Here is a 19932-nt window from a genome sequence, read left to right as displayed (position 1 = left end):
TCAACAAGAGTCTGAACTGAAGGCATCTAGCAAACCGAAGTGATGGATAGTCAGGTTTTTTGCTCACAGCAGCAGGCTGCTCCCATTTGTGCAGAACAAAAGTTCAGTTTGTTCTAACTTTTGTTTTCCAAGCTCCAGTCATCCCTGTAGCTGTATAGGGGGGGGGGTCTCACCCATTCTCTGTGTTAGCAGTAAAAATGAAGCAATAGTTTATTACAGGGTTGCCCTGTCAGAGCCTTCTGGAGATGAGGGGACTATGAACACAATAAATTCCTCACAACTGTAATTATACAAATTTTAGCCTTTGCCTGGGGAATACTTTTGATAGAAAATGCAGGAGAAGCCTACTTGCATTTGCTTATATCAGCACTGCATAACTAGTGCTGGTTGAACAGATAAATGTGAAGGCACTAGACTTTGTCCTTACAAGGCTCCTTATACACTCTGCTGCTGTGCTTCGTAGGTGAGATGCAGCTGTTTGAGTGTCTTCTGCCTTTCTGGGTTTTACTTGAGGAATTGCTGAGTGGCTGCAGCTTCTACTAGATGACAAGGAAAAAAATAAAGGTATTCAGCATCTCTAATTGAGAGCTGTTTTGCTCCACAAAGGAGCTTGGGTGACCCCAAAGTGTCTCATCTTTCCCATAGTGTCAGAAATCAACTTATAATAAAGTTCTGAGCATGTTGTCCCCTTCCTCCACCCCCAGGCAGCCTTTCCCAGCTGTTTTAAGGGGCCCAAGTAACTAGGACTTCAAGAGCACTTGGAAATTTAAGCTAAAAGTGGAGTCTGCCAAAGCACAACAGGGCTGTGGTACCATGGGGCTGCTAGGCTGAAGGCTGTTTGGGAGAGTGGGATGTTTGTTTGTTTGTTTATTTCCTTTTTTCCTCTCCCAGGTGGATTTATCACCTCTGAGCCAAGAGGGCCCTGGCGATGTGCAGGAGCCATCAGGGAGGAAGCCCAGCGTGTCTGTTGTCACTGCTGACGTTGGCCTGGTCAGCATGGTCCGGCAGGGAATACTGGCACTGCAGCTGCTGCCCTCCAACTCCAGCGCAGGTTGGCTTCGTTCTCTGGCTTTCAGGGTGCCCGGCTGTTTGCAGAGGGCTGCATTCCTCTTGCTGTAGGCTGAGATGAATTTTGTAAGGGCTGGTGCGTGGACACTTCGGTTAGGGATGAAATTCCAAAGGCAGCTTTTGCTCTGCGCTCTGTGGGCTAATTGTGGTGGTGGAGTGGAGAGGTAAACAACATTGTCACACACCAGGTGTCAGCATTGGAGAGTTTGTGAGGTAGCATAGCCATGATTGTTGCTTGGAATAACACAGGGTGTGCGGAGCTGTGCCCAGGCTGAGTGCTTCACTGTGCCTTGTTGGGAAGTTTGCCAGCTCTAGAATGCCTTGGAAGCTGTTGGTGTCAGTCCCAAGATTTTGTTGGTTTTTTTTTTTTTTTTGTGTTCCAAGACATCCCAAGGTTTTACATTTTACCTTTGCCCTGCCTAAATTCTATACCAGGAGAGTGGTAGCTGCTTGAGGTGGAAGATGTGCTAAGATAATGCCTTCTTTACAGGTATAATAATAATTACGGATGGTGTGACCAGCGTCCCCGATGTGGCTGTGTGTGAGACTTTACTCAACCAGCTCCGCAGCGGCACTGTGGCCTGCTCCTTTGTCCAGGTATGTCTGCTGTTAGCAGGGACTGTGGGGGCTGCTTCCTGCCAGACGGAGGAAGGTGAGTTACTGCTGGTAGTGTTCACCCTCCAGGGGGTAGAGGGGACCTTGCTGCCTGAGCTCTTCACTGGTCCTCCCATGTCCAGCGCTGTGCTTGCTCAGGTCTCTTCTTTATCCCTCCATTAGGTGGGCGGTGTCTACTCATACGATTGCAGCTTTGGCCATGTTCCCAATGTGGAGCTGATGAAATTCATCGCCATGGCCACTTTTGGTGCTTACCTCTCCACGTGCCCTGAGTTGGATCCCCTGAGCCTGGATCTGAACGTGTATCACAAGGCATTTCTGCTGTACTCCTTCCTGCGTACCGGAGAGTCTCTGAATCCAGAATACTACTGTGGTGAGGAGCATGCATGTCTTCCTTCCAGCAGAAGAGTGTCTTCTGCTTGGAGTGTCTTCAGGCTTGGTTATGCTGATGTTCCCCCTTGTCCTCTATGGGCCCTTGTGAGTATTACGGAGGTGAGGGAAAGGCAGCAGTCTGTGTGGCTTGGCAGGAATGCTGCCTTCCCACGTGGGCAGTTCGTGCCTGTGTGAGACAGAGGGCCCCGAGGGTGCTCACTGTCTTCGACTCCACAGAGCTCCGTGCCTCCTGTAGGCTCTGGGCACTACGCGGCCATGCAGCCTAATCTGTCACTGCCCTCCTGGTTCCAGGAATTGGGTGGTTTGGGGAAAACTAATGCCGAATTTTGTGCCATTCCCCTTCCTTTGGACTTCACTCAGCAAACTGCCATTAGGCCTTACATGTTGGAACTTGGAGGGGGTGAGAAGTTCTCTTCCAAGCCTTCCTCCACACTGGCTAGCTCACAGATGGGGACGTCTTGGAAAGCTTGTCCTCATCAGGCTTGCAGATGGTGGTTTGGATAGAAAGATTAAACTCCTGAGAACCACCCCAAATGCCTCTCTTGATTGTTCTCATGCTATGTATGTTAGCAGCTGGGAGTATGCCAAGAGATTAGTTACCAATAAAGCACAAGACACCGGTTAGTGCCCGGCTATAGTGCTGCTGCCATCTGTGCTTTCTGCAGCTTGCCAGCAGAAACCACACAGCGAAAAGTTTGAGGAGAGCTGGCCTGGGACTGGGGGGTGTTGAATCTGAAAAGGATCAGGTGGCAGTGGTTTAAACTTAAAGCTCCCACAGCCTGATACCTTTCAGAAAGTACTTGGGAATTTGAGGTTTTCCAGGGAAAGGGGTAAAGCCCAAAAGCTTCCTGTGTGATTATTATAACAGCAGTGCATTTCCTGCTTGTCTAGGCTAAACATGTACATGCCTTGTCACAAAGGCTGTCGTATAGGAAGCAGGGCCTGACACCCCACCCCACGCCAGCAGACCTGTTTGCTGTGTTGCAGAACCAGGAGTAGGTGTAAGTGGTGCCTGAAGGATGTACTGTTCTCCGGGCCACTGGGTGTTCCAGGCAGCTCCTGTAAAGTACCTGGGGAAGGCTGCTGCTGTAGGAAGAGGAGCAGGGGATCTGCTCCCTCGTAAACCCCATCTCTGTTGTTCGCAGTGTCACAGCACCGACTGTTCAATGAGCACCTGGTGTCTGCCAGCAGCAACCCTGCTCTGGCTATGAGGAGGAAGAAGCACACGGAGAAGGAGGTGCACGCCGACCTCGTGAGCATTGTCTCAGTCCGGCTGCGCGAGGGCTACAGCATCCGGGAGGTCAACATCACAAAAGGTGACAGCTCTGTAATGGGCCTGGAGGCTTGCAGAGGGCTCCGTACCAACTGTGCACAGCACAGTGTGGGCTCTGCCATCTTAGCAGAGTGCTGGTACAGGGGGAGAGGAACCTTTTTCCCCAAACCGTGACAAAGTTTTTCTGTAACAATTGTGGGGCATAGATTGTTACACACAGATTGCTCAGGATGTTTGCACAGTTGCGTACTTGCTTATTTTATGTGTGTGTGGAGGGACAGACAAACTGACCTTTTTTATCTTGGTAATGAGTCCTCACGACTGCAAGAAAACTAGTGACCTAACTTGTTGTGTTGGAGAGTTTTCTGTGCTTTCCTCTCCATTTCTTTCATTGCACTCCGAAATATTAACACGAAGTTGAGCCCTTCAATACAAAAGATTCAAAGCCTCCTAACCACAGCATTCCAAATAAAGAAACTGGGAGAACCAAAGAGATTGTTTGGTGAAAATGTCCCATCAGTCAGAACTGTGACCAATGCTAGAAAAACACAAAAGTGTTCAGTGGTCCTATTCTGTCTGACTTGCTGGAAGTTGTTATGGCACCTTGAGAAGTAGCCACTGATAAGGGGACTGTGAATGATTTGAGTATCCCAAGGAGTGCCCATAAGCCCTACTGAACTTTCCATCTCCAGCTGCGACTGGTGGCTAGAGCCTCAACTGAAGGGGAGATGAGAAAAATGTAAATGCAAGTTATCAATTGCAAGCAAGGCAACAAATTACTTTTGACTTCTTCAGGGTTTCTGCTGGTCATTGTAGAATAAAACTTGTTTACACAGTGTAAACATGTACGACACCTAGTGATCCGGTGTCTTCACTATCCTCTTTGGGATATTAGCACACAGAATACATTTTGTATGAGAGAATCAAGTCTGTGATATGATTTGAAAATAATTCCAAACATGCCATGTGATGGCACGTTCTTCTGCCTTAAGACCATATAAGTTGGTTTCATGCTGTGCTTGGAAGATTGTCCCAGAGCTGCCTTGCTCTTTCTCTAGCTTCCTTTCTAAACTTACTCAGACCAAATTAGACTTGTGTGACTTTATTATCCTTAATTAAGTTTATCCTCCTCTGGCATAGCACACACTTATTTAGGAAGAATGCCTTTCTCCATTTAACCTTCCTTTCTGCAGGTTAGGCAAGCCAATGTTTCGGTCTCCTTCTGCAAGGACAGGCTTTCTGTTCTGTTTATTTTTCTTAACAGGTTTTTTTTTTTTTTTTTCCAATTCGTTTTCAGTTTGGTTTCATATTTCTTGAAGCAGTTGATAAGAGTGTTGTAAATGTGGTTTTATCGGTGCCTTGCTTAGTAATGCTCGTACTTCTGAAGTTAAATACCCCATCTGGAATCGCATGAGCTTTCCCCATGATTGTATTATATTGGTAGCTCAGAAATGCCTACATCTTTTCTGTACCTGTGCTTCCAGCTGCTGAGTCTTACGGTTTTGTTTGCTTTTTAATAGTCCCTAAATGTGCTGTTCTTCACATCACAGTAGACTTAAATTAATCTCTTGTTTCAGTCTCAGTGGTCAGTTCACTCTTCCTGCGTGATGACTGGGAGTTGTTCTTCTGGCCTGTTGCTTTTTACAAACAGAATGAATCTGAAACCAGCTGGGGGGGGGGGTAGAAAGGTGTTGGCCTTGCTTTGTTTTGGTGTTGGTTTGTTTGAGGTTTGTTTATTTTTTGTTTTCTGAGCAGTGTGTTTTGTTGTTTGTTTTTTTTTGAATGTTACTAACAGTTAGATTACATAGGGTAATTCCTAAAGATGGTCTTCAAGGAACACCCAAACTTTCTTGTTTTGGGAGTTTTCTATTTAAACTAAGAATCTCTGGAGGTTTCCCACTGACAAGCTCCATTTCTCCTTACAGTGTCCCCAGGTTGCTTTCACTAATCCGTAGGTGTGGCCTGAGATGCTTCTGTTAAATCCAGACAGATTAGGTCCATTGCGCTCTCCTTGTCTATGAATGCCTACGAAACATCCCGACAAGTCAATTCCTGCCCAGGCTGTGCTCAGTACTACGTCTTTTGTCCTTTTGTGCACCCGCTCACAGCTTACTGCTGAGAGCCTTTCTTAGATCTGCCAACAGTGGTGCAGTGCTCCTGGTGATAGTGAAGCCCCAAATGCTGGAAGAGGCAGCGGGCGTGAATCATTCCGAAAGCAGTCAGACAGATCCACGCTGTACCTTTTTGCACGAGGGTGGAGCTACAACCTCTAGCTCATGATATTGTAAGGCAGCAAATTCCTGGGCTCTGGAAGAATGTGTCAGAAAGATCACCGCATGCTTAGCGTGCTCCGTGTGCTTTTCTCTAGGTATCTTCCTGCCTTCCTTCAGCTGTTGGACATCGAGTTGGTCGTTGGTTCTTACGAGAGCAGAAGAGTGGCTGCACTGGGTTGGTGTTGCCTTTGGTGATGAGTAGCTAAGGGCAGGGAGGAGTAAGGATAGGGTGAATGTAGATACTCCCGTTCTCGTTTCCTTTGTTTTCCCTTTGAGCACCCTCAATCTGTCTGCAGCTCAGGGCCAAAAATACTTCCTGTGTATTTCCATTAGATCTTTTTAGAAGGAGTTTGAAAACGAAATGTCTGAACTATCAAAAATACAGCATGTATTTCTATGCCAGCCTTCAGAATAGTAGCAGATAATGTTACTTAGCCTTTGGAAAGGCTAAATGCCCCGGGGAATTGCTGGCTCTGATCAGAAAAAATTGTTGAACTAACATCTTAAAGTAGAATTTATAAACGATCAAGACATTTAGACATCCAGCATTGCCTCTGCAAAGTAAAAGCATGCTTGGCTAATCAGGGCTCTCTGGGCCATTCTGTAGAGAAATGTCTAACAAAGAACAGTTAATTAACCTGGATTGCCAAAAGCTTTTGCCAAAGCTTGCCAACTAGAGGTTGTTAAAGAGCCAACCTGGCTGTGAAGCAAGAGGAAAGAGTGCAGCTGTGGACTTTGACACTGTCGCTTTTCTGCTTTACTTTGCCAAAGGCAGAATAGAATAAATAGCTAGCTTTGTGCTCAGAGGTGCCCGAGAGGTTGGTTGTGGTGTTTATAAGTGCTCTGGTTACCCTCATGATTTAATTCCAGATACTTAGGTGTTTAGAAGGCTACTATAGTTAGTTGGGAATACAGAAGTGCTTATGAAAGGGGAAGAACTGGGAAGTATGGAAGAGAGAGAAGCTTGGCCTGAGAAGGTGTGACAGAGCTCAGCTCCTCTCCTGTTTCTTTCTGGGACAGTGTCAGAGGACTGCTGTCTGTAAAAATAAAAATAAAAAAATAAATAAAAAAACACTGTTTTGTGTTGCTGAGCACTGGGGAGAGAAGGAAAGCTTGGAGGACTTCATTTTTTTTAAACTTCATATTCTGTGAAGCCAGTCCAGCACCAAAAATGGCTGGGCATAGTCTGGTCAGTGAGAATAGCAGTTCTCAGTGTTTTCTTTTTTTAAAAAATCTCTGTTTTTCTAAAAAACATAAACCAGAGCTGGACTCATGAAAGAAATCAAAGAAGTAAACACCTTTATTAGCTACAAAGTCAGGAAACAGAAATGGATTGCTGAGCAGTAAGAACAGGCTGAAGATCCATCTAGGTATGACTTCAAACTAAGTAAATGTTTCTTGCCTGTGATTTTAGTTTTGCTTGTGTTGGATAGTAAGAGCAAAGCCAGGATGACTAATGGAAACAGTTGGAAGTTTCCTACAGTGTAAAGAGGAAATATTTTCATTAATGATCTAGACGAAAAATAAGTAGGAATTTACTTATCATGTTTGCTGTTGATGAAGTAGGAAGGCTTTGTTATGAGAACCAAAATATTGTGCAGAAAGCAATGGATGAGCAGTAGGAATAAGATGCACTTTAGCAGCATGAAATGGGAAGACATCCATTCATAAATTCTTGCTTATACATCCATTTATAAATACTTGTTTGTGGATAGTTCATCATAGGCTGCTGGCTATGGTTTAGTTTAACCTACACAGTAAGAGCTGAAACTGGATGAGGATTTCTCCTCCTAGTACATGCTTCTTACCGATTTTCTGGTAACGAAACTTCTCAGAATATAAAGAATTTCAGCAAAACAGCAGCTAAGCATGAATTGGGCATGTATTCTGAAAGGCTGCTTCTAAATTTTGGTGGGTGCTCTAAGGCAGCCTTCTAGTAGGGACCAGGGGAATAAAAAGCGAGATAGCTTTAAAGTGTCATGTAATCAGCCCATGAAGGAGGTGGCGTGATGTATCTGTGACAGCAGCAAATGCAAATTTGCAGGAAACAAGATCTAGGCTGATGCCCTGTTCGGATGGTTTCCAGCACATCTAATCGCTCACCTCACAAATTCTGCAGGTCTGGCAAACTGGAGAGCAGGCTGGACATCAGAACAGATGATCGAGCAGTTGAAACAGCAGCATGGTGCTGCTGTAGAAAATCATGTGTTCCCTGGGTTGTTTTGGTACCAAATACATGTGCACAGTCAGCAGGACTGGGACATTTTCTGCTCTTCTGGCTCAGTGAGGCTTGCTGTCGGGTGTTTGCGTTAATTGTGCTAGAGATGCAACGGCTGTCTGAAAGACAGATAAAACTGCAGTGTGAAGAGTGGGTGAATATTGTCTTAACTTATTCACTTTGGGATCAGCAGAGGAGAAGGTAAGCATGGTGAGAAGCTCTTGATACTTGAAGATTCTTGAAGATTGCATGAAATACTCTCTGTGCAGGAAGAATGTGCAGTTTGAATCAAGAATTGGTCCTCACCTTCCATGGCAAGGACCTTCCTTTTTGATCAGGTCCCATCATGTCCAAACGTCCATGTTTCTGCGGTGGGATAGATTTAGGTGCAGTCTGCAGAGTTAAGTTTTAAAGGCCTTGCTCATCTGTGCAAAGCAAAAGTTTTCATGGAAACAAAACTGAGACTGTAAAGATAGCCCATTGCAAATTTCAGCACCTCATCCAAGTTTTGGTTGCCTTCTGTAGTTTAGATAGTATGTGTACATGTAAAAGACTGTTCACCAAATGCTGTTGAGCAAGCAAAGCCTCCCTCTGTTGGAGAGGAGAGAGAATGACTTTGGTTGGAGCAGCCAGTTTTTAGATGACTTTGCCTTCCTCATGGTCAATAAACAATCTCTGTGTCCTTGGGAGCCCATGGTCAGAGATAAAGCTCAGCTGTTTGCAGAACAAGCACTCCTAACTATTCCTCTGCTCTCACGCAGGTGGGTCTCAGCTGGAGGTAAAACTCGTGCTACTTTGGAAGCACAACATGAGGATAGAGTACTTAGCTGTGACACCCTGGCCGCTGGACCCATCAAAGCGCAGCACGTGGGTAGAGGTGACGATGGAGGGGAGCTACGACATCTTGCACGATATCAGCTGCACCATGAGGAAACCCATCACCAGTCTGTACCGCACGACAGTCATCCGGCGCTTCTGGAACACCTTGCAGAGGTGAGCTGCACCATCCCTAGCAGTTCTGGCTCCATTGTAACCAAAAAATCCCCTCCTTGGCATGCGTGGGCATGGGTTATGCAGGTGGCCTTCCCAGCCCAGGGTCCCAAAGGAATGTGCTTCCAAGGCAGAGGCACCACTGGCAACAAGCTTGTCTTCCGGCCAAGGAAAATGTTCAAACTGGCCTGTGACCTAGTCCATAATGTTGCTTCATGGCTAAGGTACTGCTTCTTCTGAGTCCTGATGCTGTGATGTGAACCTTAAGTCTGACTGCCATCCCATGGAGGTGGTGTGTTCCTACAGCTCTGCCTTGCTCTGAAAGCTTGTGCTGCAGTAGGTTTATATGCAGTAGCTGTGCTGCACCGTGATGCTAGGAAAACCCCTCATGTCTCCTAGGCCTGAGTGTTATAACAATTTCCTGGCCAGGGTGACCATTGCTCCCTGCTGCTCTGCACATTTCTTCCTTAGCATTTCTTTCCTAACTTTGATCATCTGTCTTTTGAGTTGGGGCAGATGGGCTCCCAAGACACAGGGAGTGTTGCACGTACAGCCACTGGGTGACTGAGGTATTGAAGGGGAGAACATGGGTTTGTGTGGCTAACTGCCTCTTCTCTTTCAGCATCAACCAGACAGATCAGATGTTGGTTCATCTGCAGTCTTTTGACACAGTCCCAGAACACTTCACCATTCCTGAGAGCACCAAGAATGGGGTGCCTCTCTTCTACATCCCCCCAGGCTCCACCACTCCGGTACGTCCCCTCTCTGTGCTGTTTAGTGTAGGGCAGGTTGTTTCTCCTGCCTGTTCTCTACTGCACCCGGACATGCTGAGTCCCAACAAGCAACCAAGTTCTGTAACTCAGTCTTCATCTCTTGCTCTTTTTCCCAATCAGTAACAGCTCAAGTACAATTCAGTACCTGTGAACATCCCATCCCATGATTTTTCCCCTCTGCGACATCACTCTGTCATTATAGCTGCAGCTACACCTCTAAGCCTCACAGCAAGTCTCCTAAGCATGCTGCAAGGCCTTCTCTTGCAGAGATGTGTGAGACTGATGGGCAAGCTGACACTACTGCCATGCTTTTTTCAATGATATGCATGGAGTTGCTGCTGGCAGCCTTGTACCCTGGTGATATATTACAAGGTGAAGATAGGTTTTACTAAATGGCTTTTATTTAATAGGCTCATTGCTCTGAGCACTTGTGAAGGGTGAAAGAGACATATTTGTCACCAGCACAGCAGAAACAAAAAATGATCAGCTAAGTTTCCACTGTGAAGTTCACAGAGCAAAAGTGTTAACATGCTACCTGATCCTTGCTAGTAGCGTCCTTGGCTTTGGCGGAAGATGATGACTAGCAGATATCAAAGTTAGGAGAGCTTTCATTTAAATTTCATTGCTCAAGCCCTTTACTCCTTAAGCTTTATGTAATAAATTTACTCTCTGTATGAATATACATCCCGCGGTGTGTCTGGAGCATCCCATCTTATGGCTAACCACTTTATTCCTGTGTCAGCAGTGTTGCTGTAGTTGGTGGAACTACAGTGTTACCATACAAGCATGCTAGAGTTGCCAGGTGCCACCTATTGCTGGTACGCTATTTGCATGTGCTCTCTCAGGTGGGTTTTCTCAGTGTTTAACTGTTCTGCTGACACAAGCCAAATATCCTGCTATCAGAAAAGGCACCATTACATATGCAACCTCTTCTGTAGTTGAATTACTTGCTGCTAAGTAGCTAAATTCCTAATTAACTTGACATTTCAGAAGCCTTATTTATTTTTACCTGTGTTGTACTGTTTCAATGTGAACACGTTATTTTCTGTGAGGCAGTTTTTGAAAGCCAGGGATGTGGCTAGCCTTCTAGACCAACACAGCTGGTCACGAGAGAAATCCCTGTGCTCTCTGGGTGGAACCAGACAGGTTCTTGCTGACCATTGCCTCTAACCTGTCCATCCTGTCATTTTTCTCAGGTGCTGTCCCTGCAGCACAGCGGGTCTGACTCAAGCCATTCCCAGTTTGCCTCCTACTGGAAGCCTATCCTCTCCATGGATGCCAACTTCTGGCAGCGTTGGCTGCACATGCATCGCATCGTTCTCCTCCTGGAGCATGACACGTATGTAACTGGCAGGGCTGAGCCTGCGTGCACAGGGTAGGCCAGCCAGGGAAAGCACAGCTTCGAATTGTCCAGCCAAACACTGGAAACTGCATGCCAATTCAGTCCTGCTACAGAGCTGCAGGTGTCTGTGGCCAGGGGAAGAGTTTTGCTATCTGGATCTGACAGATGGTAAAGCCTCGCTTCTCTGAGAGGGACTGTGGTTGGGAGGTCAGCTTTTGATGAGAGAGAGTTTGTTCTCGAGAGTATAAATTGTTTCTCAAGTCCTTGGGTTTGGATTGCCTGACTGCAGGGGATGTGGGCCATACAGTTAAAGCTATCCCACAGGCTTTTGTTTGCTTTTTGTATGGAGGGAGTTAGAAACAGTATGAGTGTGCTCTCTGCAAGCTGGAGAATGGGGTCCCTGTGCTCAGGGAGGGTGGCTCTTGCTCACGAGCATGGGATATGTTTGGGTATGGGTGGAAGGAGGGTATGTGCCGCAAGAAGGCTGTGCTGGTTGGATGAGTTGCAATGAATGTAGCAAAGTCTCTCTAAGCTTTCGGGAGGAGAAGAGAAACTGTGGTTTTTAAATGACTGTTTGCTGCACTCTGCAGGCCTGTGCCCAAGCACCTGCACACGCCGGGCAACAACGGCCGCTACAGCACCATCCAGTGCCGCATCTCCCACTCCGCCCTTACCTCCCTGCTGCGGGACTGGAGCAGCTTTGTGCTGGTGGAGGGCTACTCCTACGTCAAACTGATCCATGGGTGAGTGGCTCGGAGACAGTCCTGTGTGGGGAATTGGGCGCGTGGCCAGGCCAGAGATCCAGTTAGACCAGTGTGCTGTGGTGGGCCAGAAGCTGATGTCTAGAGCAAGGCACACGGATGTAAAACTCTATATTCTGAACTGCTGCCACGGGGTTTCAGCAGAGCCTGGAGGGAGAGGGAAGGTAGCTGGGGTGTGTGTGCTAGAACTAATGAGTTGCTGTCACATTTTGTTCAGCCCTGTCTTAATCCATCCTCCCTAGCTCTGAGGATCCTACTCCTTCCTCATTCTACGTGGTGCGGATCATCTCCAAAGCTCCATGCATGGTTCTCCGACTGGGCTTCCCCATTGGCACACCTGCACAGGCCAGGAACAAGGTGAGAGCTGGCTGCCTGCCTCCTGGGGTAGGAGCAAAGCAAGTAGTTTTGGATGTGGAAGTGGTGGGTAGATCACAGGCAACGTTCTAACACATTAAGGCTTAGGTAGGTGTGAATTTACTGTTACAGGAAGGAACAGTTTGGACAAAGCTTTCTTTGTTAAGTCTGTAAAAGATCTAAACCCAAAAACTCGAAGATCAATAAAGAGCTGGTCGCATGAATGCTCTTCCCACTGCTTAATAGAATTGTGGGCCTTGAAATGACTCACAGGTTATCTAGACTATCCCTGTGACCAAAGCACAATCAATACTGTTTGTCAGGAGCAGCAGATCCTTGTCTGACTCATATGTGGAGACCTCTAAGATGGATGTATTACATGTTCCCTAGGCTATCTGCTGCAGTAGGTGGTAAAGTGCAAGTATGTATTGTATAATCTAGGCAAGGAGGGGTTGGAGTTAAGATGCAAACAATGCCCTGCGTGACCACTACAGGGATGGAAAAAAAGTGGCACACAGAGAATGCTTTAGAGAGATGCAAGTCTGCTAGATAGACTTTTAATAACCCCTTTGTGCCCAAAGAAACGGGCTGCCCCGGTCAGATTCAGAAAGTAGGGTAACTGTCTGAACTGTTTCCCTAGCTCCAGTGGCAGAGACAAGTCTAAGTGTTCCTAGGTAAAACAGTAAGTGTGACAGAGATGTCCTACTAGTAATCTGTGTGAACCTTTTGTTATAAACAAGGGGTTGTTCATTAAACCTTGATCTTTGGGCTTCATGAAAAAAAATCTTTGGTATGTCTCACTTAACTTTAGAGTTAGATTAGTCTGAGGAGAAGCTGACATACATGAAGGACCACTGCTTTTTGAGATAATGATGACCCTAGATAACACTGACTGCTCTGGCAATCGGGGGGACCTGCCCTTTCAAGTCATTAGGAGATCCAGGCTTTGGGTGCTGGTTGCATGGACAGGTTTTATGAAGGAGTTCTCTCTAGCAGGTATAAGTTAAAACCTGCCTCTTGAAGAAGGTGTGAGCCAGGCACCATACCCTGCAGCTGTGGGCAAGCTCCAGAGCATTGCAACAGGAGCTGAAAATCATAAATTGTATAATGCACAATCCTTTTTCTATTCGCTTTTCACCTGCCAAAGGTCGTTTGGACAGTAGTTTGGAAAAAATAACCTACCTTAAAAAATCAGTTAGTCTGTTGAAATCTTTTACTGTAGAGATTTGACAAATGAATATGATAGTGGGGGAATATATCAGCTGTGGGAACAGTGGCCCTGTCTTAAATGTACTAGTTTACATTTACTACAGGCTGTTGATGGGAGGAGGAGTGAGGGTGGGTATTTAGCCTGCTTCGGTGGAGGGGCCAGCATGCAATTCATTTATTCCTTAGAGTTATGGAAGGTGATTTCTCCAGCCTTGAAACCTTTTTTGGGTTGTTCTGACCTTTTTTGTGCTTTTAGAAAATATTTGTTGTGGTTGTTAAAATGCAGACCTAAGAACCTTGTGTCATTTTGGTCTTGGTCTTACTAGGGCCTCAGAAATAGAATGACCTTTAATTCTTCTTCAGCATATTCGAGGAGTGTGTTACTCCTTTTAGTCAAGCTCTTGTTCTGGAAGTTCATTTTGCGTAGCTTGTTTCTCCAGATGAAGGTGGTCATGTTTACCTTTTGCTTCTGCCATGACAGATAGTGGAGGAGTTACGGGACCGAATCTTGCAGCTCCGCTTTCCCCACAGGGTCCAGAGCAAGGAGGCAACTCCGAAAGCGAAGAGGAAAATGCTTGGCAGCAGTTCTCCCTCCAAGTCTCCACCTGTGGCTGGGGCCCAGTCAGCCCTGTCGGACAGACCCTGCCTTGTCGTGCTGCACAAGCCTCTGGAGAAGCTGCTCATCAGGTAGCGATGGAGAGCCGGGCAGGCAGTGCGGCCTCCTTGCCCTGGGCGGTGAGAGGAAGAGGGGCCGTGGGTGGTGGTGCTGGTGGCAGGATGGGAGTGCTGTGAAGCCTGGGCTTGTGGTGCTTTGGGTTGTGTGGCCAGGAATGGTGGCTGTAGTCTGGCGGGCTGTGACTTGCAGGGAGCCTTGTTAGACAGGCAGATTTGTTACTCTTACCAAGTATGATGCAGAATTAACCTTAGGTACCACTGTCTGAGCGGGATACTGTGCTGGGCTAGCCACACTCTGCTGCTGGAGGGCTCCGTCCCAGGCCCAGCAAGCAGGCTGTGAATCCAGGCAGCTCTGGTCCGGGGCAGAACATCTGTTCTTCCTCAGCAAGCCGAACTTTTCTTTCTCCTAGGTATGAGAAGCTGCCTTCTGACTATCGAGCTCCCTTCATTCTCAACCTGGAGCATCCTCCGGTGTCCGGCCCGCTCACCATGGTGGCCAATCGTACCGCCTCTTCCACCCTGGCCTCGCTGTCCCGCTACTTCTACCACCAGCGATGGATATGGAGCGTCCAGTCGGGGCTGGCACCAGCCGTGCCCATCACAGCTGTAGCCCAGCTCCTTTCCACACTCACAGAGTAAGTTGCACACCTCAGTGAAAATGCTTTCTCTGGGGTGCAGATCTGAGACATAGAGTTTTGGTCCTGCACACAGCTTCCAGAGCTACTTGGGCCAGTGCTTTACCCAGATCTGCATCTGCAGTTGAGGAAAAGGAGTGTCCTGGAAGGCATACAGAAGGGCAGGGGGTGTTACTATGCCCGGAGAGTGTTGAGCTTCACTCAGGCTGTCCTGAGCAAAGTGCCACCTTGCCACATTCTCTGTGTGCAAATCCCTCCCTTGGGAAGGGAGTTGTTATGGAGTCAGGGGTTGAGTCATTTTGTATTTAAGGCTTGCAGTACAGGTAGTGAAATCCTCTTTGGCTGACTGCCTCTCTGTTACCAGGGTCCGTCTGTCAGAGGGTTTCCACTTTGCATCCAGCGGGGATGGAATTATCAACATGGTGCTGGAGCTGCCTATACAGGTGAGCCTGGAGGCTGCAGTGGGGATGCAATCCTTTGTGGATTCACCTTCCTGTGGTGGGTGTGTGGGATTCACCTTCCCACCTGCTCCTAGCATGTACCCTTGGTGTGTATAGGGAGAGTGACCTCTTCCCCTGAAGAAAAGCAGCCTTTGGGTTGGGTCTTTTCCTGTCTTTATTGACAGTTAGAGACCTGCCTTGTTGGCAGTGACAGGCTGTACTTGAGGAGTTCTTGGGGCTGGTGCAGGCTCCCTCTCTCCACCACCATGAGCTGAAGGATGGGGCTGTGCTGTGTAGCAGGGCTCTGGGTAGGTGCAGACTGTTGCTGCTGCCCAGGCTCATGCTGTGTCTCCCCTCCAGATCGACGGCTCAAGTGAGAGCAGCAGCGGCAGAGAGAAGCACACCTGTGTTGTCCAGTACATCCTCTTCCCCCCGCATTCCACTTCCACCAAGGACAGGTGAGGCTGGCCCCCCTCCTGGGGAGGGCTGGCAGCAGAGGGGGCACAGCTCCAGACTTGCCCTTCACAGGTAGCACCAGAACAGACACCTGTCACAGATAGCTCACCACAGATGGGGCATTGCCTGCATACCTGCAGTTTTTGTGGCTCTTCTCGCAGCTCTGAGAGGAGCTGCACTAAGCTTCTGCCTCTGTTCTATCTCATAAGACACGTCTTCCCTACAGCTTTTCCACGGATGATGACAATGATACAGAGGTGGAGGCCATTGAGGTGGACACAGAGCTGAACCTGGTCACTGAGTGCTGGGTAGAGCCACAGAGTGGCTACGTGCACAGTACTGCTGAGAACTGGAAGCACCTCCACGGCTTGCCCTACCAGAAAATACCCAAAGCGGTGAGTCCCTGGAAGGGTTTGGGCATGTGCTCTATTGTGGAGAGAGAGAGGGCTTTGTTGCAAGTGCACCACAACGCTGCAGGTAAGTCACTGAGGGCCAGAAGAGATGGGCCAGAAGTGCTGGTAACAAGAGGCTGAGATTTCTGGAAGAGGAACTGGGCTGCTGGACAGAAATGGCTTCTGAACTGCAAGGCAGGGGGTGCTCTGGGATAGGTGGTTTCAAGAGCCATTCCAGTAGAGGGGAGCGGGCTGGGTCAGAGAACAGATTGCAGGCAGCACTGCCTGTGTACCCCCTGAGCAGGGCAAAGGGAAGCTGACAGGCTGGTGAAGCAGTGGGGAGCTTTGAGAGTAAAGGGGTCAGGGAACAGGAACGTGGGTGTTTCCTCTCCATGCCTTTAAAGTGCTTTCTGCTGCATTTGGGGATAGCAAAATTCTGCTGCGTACAGCTGAGCCTTGACTGCTTATTGCAGCTCTATCCACGGGACCTTGCGTGCATTGCCACCATGCTGACATTTGAGTACATCAGCCAGTTGTGCCAGAACAAGGAGTGGGTCTGCCCTCCTTCAGACACCAAAGCTACTGAAGGTGAGCACAGCGTACATGTCCTAGCAGTTCTGAAGGAGCAAAAGGCAGCTAGGCCCTGAACGTACTGGGGAACACTAGACACTTCTGCAAGGTTGAACATGTATTTCTACAATGACTTCTTAGACTTTGATGGCTCTGGGTCACTGTCACACTTGTGCTAAGCCACCAGAGATGTGGCTTCATCCTGGGAAGGCCAAGAAAGCACCGAGACTTTCTGCCCGGACTGGGGAAGTGACGAGGTGGCTCTGCTTGAACAGGGGGTTGGACCAGATGACCCACAGAGGTCCTTTGTGACCATAGCTCTTCTGTGAGAGGGGCTGGTTTCTGGAGCAGAAGGAAGATGAGCTCGCCCATGCAGTGATGGGCAGGGGATGCCTGGGCAGGTGGTTGTACAGAAATCGCAAATGATGCAAGCAGGAGCTCCTCCGTCCTCTGGAAACTCTTGAAACTGAGCAGCTCATGGGATACTTTTGTTGTGGTGGCCCTGTTCATCTCTAAACCCTCTGTGAATGTTCCATTATCACATGAAAATAGGGAAAGAGCTCTTGGGAGGTCTGGTCTGTCCTCTTCCTCCAGGGTAGGATCGTGCTACTCTGATCTGACAGGATTATCGTAATTCACTGAGAAATCCAGGAATGTGTGGGGGGGTTCACTCTTGCCAGGCAATCTGTTCTGGTATCTCACTGTTTTTGCTTTAAAGCTTTTCCCCAATATCTAGCCTTAATGTTGCTGCTAGTTAAGCTTCTTGTCACTAGTTTATCCCATCCTGGATCTTCCGTTTGCTTGCCTTCCAGTGGATAACACAACAGGTGTTGAGTGGTTTTGAGGGAGCTAAGATCATCCCAAAGTCTAGGGGCAGTCCTGAAGGAGCCCCATTGGGTCATTTCACTGGTCCCGTGGGAGGAGGAGAGGGCCAGGCAAGCTCAGGGCATGGAGGAGGTCAGAGGCTCCTTCCTGAGTAAAAGCACAGGAAATGTCTGCAGGGATGTGCAGAGCCTGCCGGCTGGGAGATCGCTCGCAGGAGCTGGGGGGAAGAGAGAGGTGTCCTTGTCCATGGCATCTTTGGCATCAGAGGCTGCCTCTGGGTCCTAGCATGGCTGTTGGCCTCCAGCAGTGTTTCCTGTGACACTAAAGTGTGGTTCTTTGTGGGCCTGGCTCTGCTGCAGGTGGCCTGGGCTGCGTAGGGCCTTGTGGTTTCCCAGTCCCCTGGGCTTAGTGCCGTTGTATGAAGATGGCACTAAGTCCAGGGGACTCCAAGAGGGAAGTACCTCTCTGCAGGTACCTCATAACCAGGCTCCAGCAGGCTTTGATCTTCCCCCACATTCATTCTTTGTATTCCTCTGCCCTCCCAAGCCGGGGGAGTTGGGGCAGCGTTGCTCTTCGCTGTCACTTGTGCTCGTGTGCTGTGTTTGGGGCTGGCGCCGTGCACGTGCAGGTGACCTGGGGGGCGGGACTGTGATGCCACGAGGAATGTCGTGTTCCCAATTCTTCTTCTAGATCCGGACATGGGGTCTGGTTTCCGAGTGCATGAGATCCCGTTCCAGTTCAACCTCATGAAGCTGTTGCCCAGGTGCCAGCAGGTCGAAATGTTCTTCCTGATGCTGACGAAAGGTAAGTGCCTCTTCACTGCCTGCCTTCTCCTGTCCTCTGCCTGGCTTTGGGCACCCCGCTGTGTGTTCTTGTCTCCCTGGGAAGCAGCTGGGGGGGCTGCTGTGCCTCTTCTGTTCTTCCCAGCTCTGCAGCCTGAGGGCTGTGCAGATACATGGCTTTCTTGGGATGGCATTTTTGTTGAGCTGCTTTTGGAAGCATCCAAGCTAGGCAGTTGCTCTGTGTGGCAGTTTCTTGTCCTTCTCCCTGGGCATCAGAACAGTTACAGTAGCATGGCGAGTCAGGGCAGGGCAGCTCGTGGTGCTGGCACTGCATCTCTGCATCCTCCAAGGCAGCCCTGCAGGGGTGCTGGGGGAAACTTGTGGCTGTGTGCAAGTGTCACTTTGCAAGGGGCTGCTTCCTGGGAGCCTGGGCTGGTGGTGGCTGTGGAGATGCTGTCTCTGAAGTTGCCGTGGTTCTGTTTTGGAGCAGAGAATGAGGAGGTGACCAAGGACTCTTCATTTGTGCCCAATGAAATGCTACTAAACCTCTTCCATGGCTGCCTGCAGCATGACCTCAGTGATCGGGAGATCCCCATGGCTGATGCTGATCACGTGGCTTTCATGGAGCAGGTGCTGCAGCGGGACCGTGATGGCCATCAACCACCCTTCACTCTGCCCGTGATCCGAGGTAAGGGCCAGGAGCATGGCAGCAGGGACGCTGGCGGCTGGGGTGTCTCAGGAGCCTTGCTTTCTAGTCTTTTCCTCAGCTGGTGTTCCTCAGGTTGGTTTCTCTGCTCCATTCCAGAAGAAACCTTGAAAGCCTCTGGGACCGGGGAGCAGCAGGATGCTTCTGCATCCTATCATCTGGTTGGCAGCAATGGCACCAGGGATATGACTGGCTCCACGAGTACTCTGCAGGTACTGTTATGCTGCTGTCCCTCTCTGGGGCAAGGCAGCAGCTGTTGAGGATGAGGAGAGTCAGCAAATGGGTTGAGAGCATTGAGAGGCTGCTGTTTTCTCCACAACTGGCAGCAGTTTAATCTGCAGCCTGTGGCTGAAGTCAAGCAGGTATCCAGTAGATGTGTGGGCAGTTGCACTCACCATGGGCCTAGCCTGTTAGAGCAGCACTGATGATGCGCTGCAAGGAGCTCAGAAACCATAGGCAATCATTGCCTTGAGGTCAGAACCAGCCCCAGCAAAGCTGGTTGGAGTTAAGCGTCTTGTGACTGTGTGCACGGTGCTTCCTGGAGCCAGGCTGCTCTGAGAATGCTGCGTGGACTCGCCACAGAGTGATTTCAGCACCGTGCCAACCAGCAGTCGTGGAGGAACTTGCTCTGTGTGGTTGCTTCTTGCCCTGGGGTAGGCTGTGCCATGTGCTGTGAACTTATCCAGCTTCTGCTCTTTCATCAGAGCCTTGGCAACGCAGAGCTGCCTGAGGATGATGCGACCCTCAGTGATGCTTCGGGGCCCTTTCCCCCGCAGTGGCGATGCTACGCGAAGCTGGTCAACCCGCAGCACGTCTTCCTGACCTTCCTGCCAGCCACCTTCTCAGGTGAGGCCCCCTGTTGTGGGGAGGGAGAAGATCCAGCAGTCCCAAGCACCTCCTCGGGAAAACAATAAAAGCAGAATCAGCTCTTCTAGGATGGAGGGAAAACTGAACAGCAGAATCTAAACCCAGTGTTCTTGTGCTATATGGCCAAGAATAGAGCAGTGCCAAGTGATGAATGTCTTCTTCTCTCCTTGGACGTGGTGACGCTCACTGCTGATGGGATGGTTTGGGAGAGTCCCTGCTTCTGGGCATTGGGGCTGGTAGGCTCAGCTGGAGGAACTCTTTGGAACACAGGCAGCGGGAACCTCTGCGCTCTTGGGGATGTACATGGAGGGGTTA

At 49.0% G+C, this 19932-nt stretch overlaps 1 protein-coding gene across 7 annotated transcripts in view; it reads left to right on the top strand.

Annotated features, from left to right (window-relative positions):
• Positions 1-19932, top strand: part of SZT2 (SZT2 subunit of KICSTOR complex) — a 55818-nt gene that overhangs the window by 4271 nt on the left and 31615 nt on the right. For all 7 annotated transcript variants that reach the window (XM_084291038.1, XM_084291035.1, XM_084291034.1 and 4 more), the window contains exons 6-24: positions 892-1051; positions 1559-1665; positions 1846-2056; positions 3222-3392; positions 8602-8833; positions 9453-9582; positions 10800-10942; positions 11536-11688; positions 11949-12063; positions 13751-13956; positions 14355-14579; positions 14944-15022; positions 15380-15477; positions 15702-15870; positions 16341-16455; positions 17953-18066; positions 18535-18732; positions 18850-18962; positions 19455-19596. In XM_084291038.1, the coding sequence (XP_084147164.1) occupies positions 892-1051; positions 1559-1665; positions 1846-2056; positions 3222-3392; positions 8602-8833; positions 9453-9582; positions 10800-10942; positions 11536-11688; positions 11949-12063; positions 13751-13956; positions 14355-14579; positions 14944-15022; positions 15380-15477; positions 15702-15870; positions 16341-16455; positions 17953-18066; positions 18535-18732; positions 18850-18962; positions 19455-19596 (2881 nt within the window). The remainder of the gene's footprint in view (positions 1-891; positions 1052-1558; positions 1666-1845; positions 2057-3221; positions 3393-8601; positions 8834-9452; positions 9583-10799; positions 10943-11535; positions 11689-11948; positions 12064-13750; positions 13957-14354; positions 14580-14943; positions 15023-15379; positions 15478-15701; positions 15871-16340; positions 16456-17952; positions 18067-18534; positions 18733-18849; positions 18963-19454; positions 19597-19932) is intronic.

The sequence above is a fragment of the Netta rufina genome, assembly GCF_964035555.1.
Source record: "Netta rufina genome assembly, chromosome: 8".
NCBI lineage: Eukaryota > Metazoa > Chordata > Aves > Anseriformes > Anatidae > Netta > Netta rufina.
The sequence above is the reverse complement of the archived record's forward strand: the minus strand, read 5'-3'. Positions and strand labels throughout refer to the sequence as shown.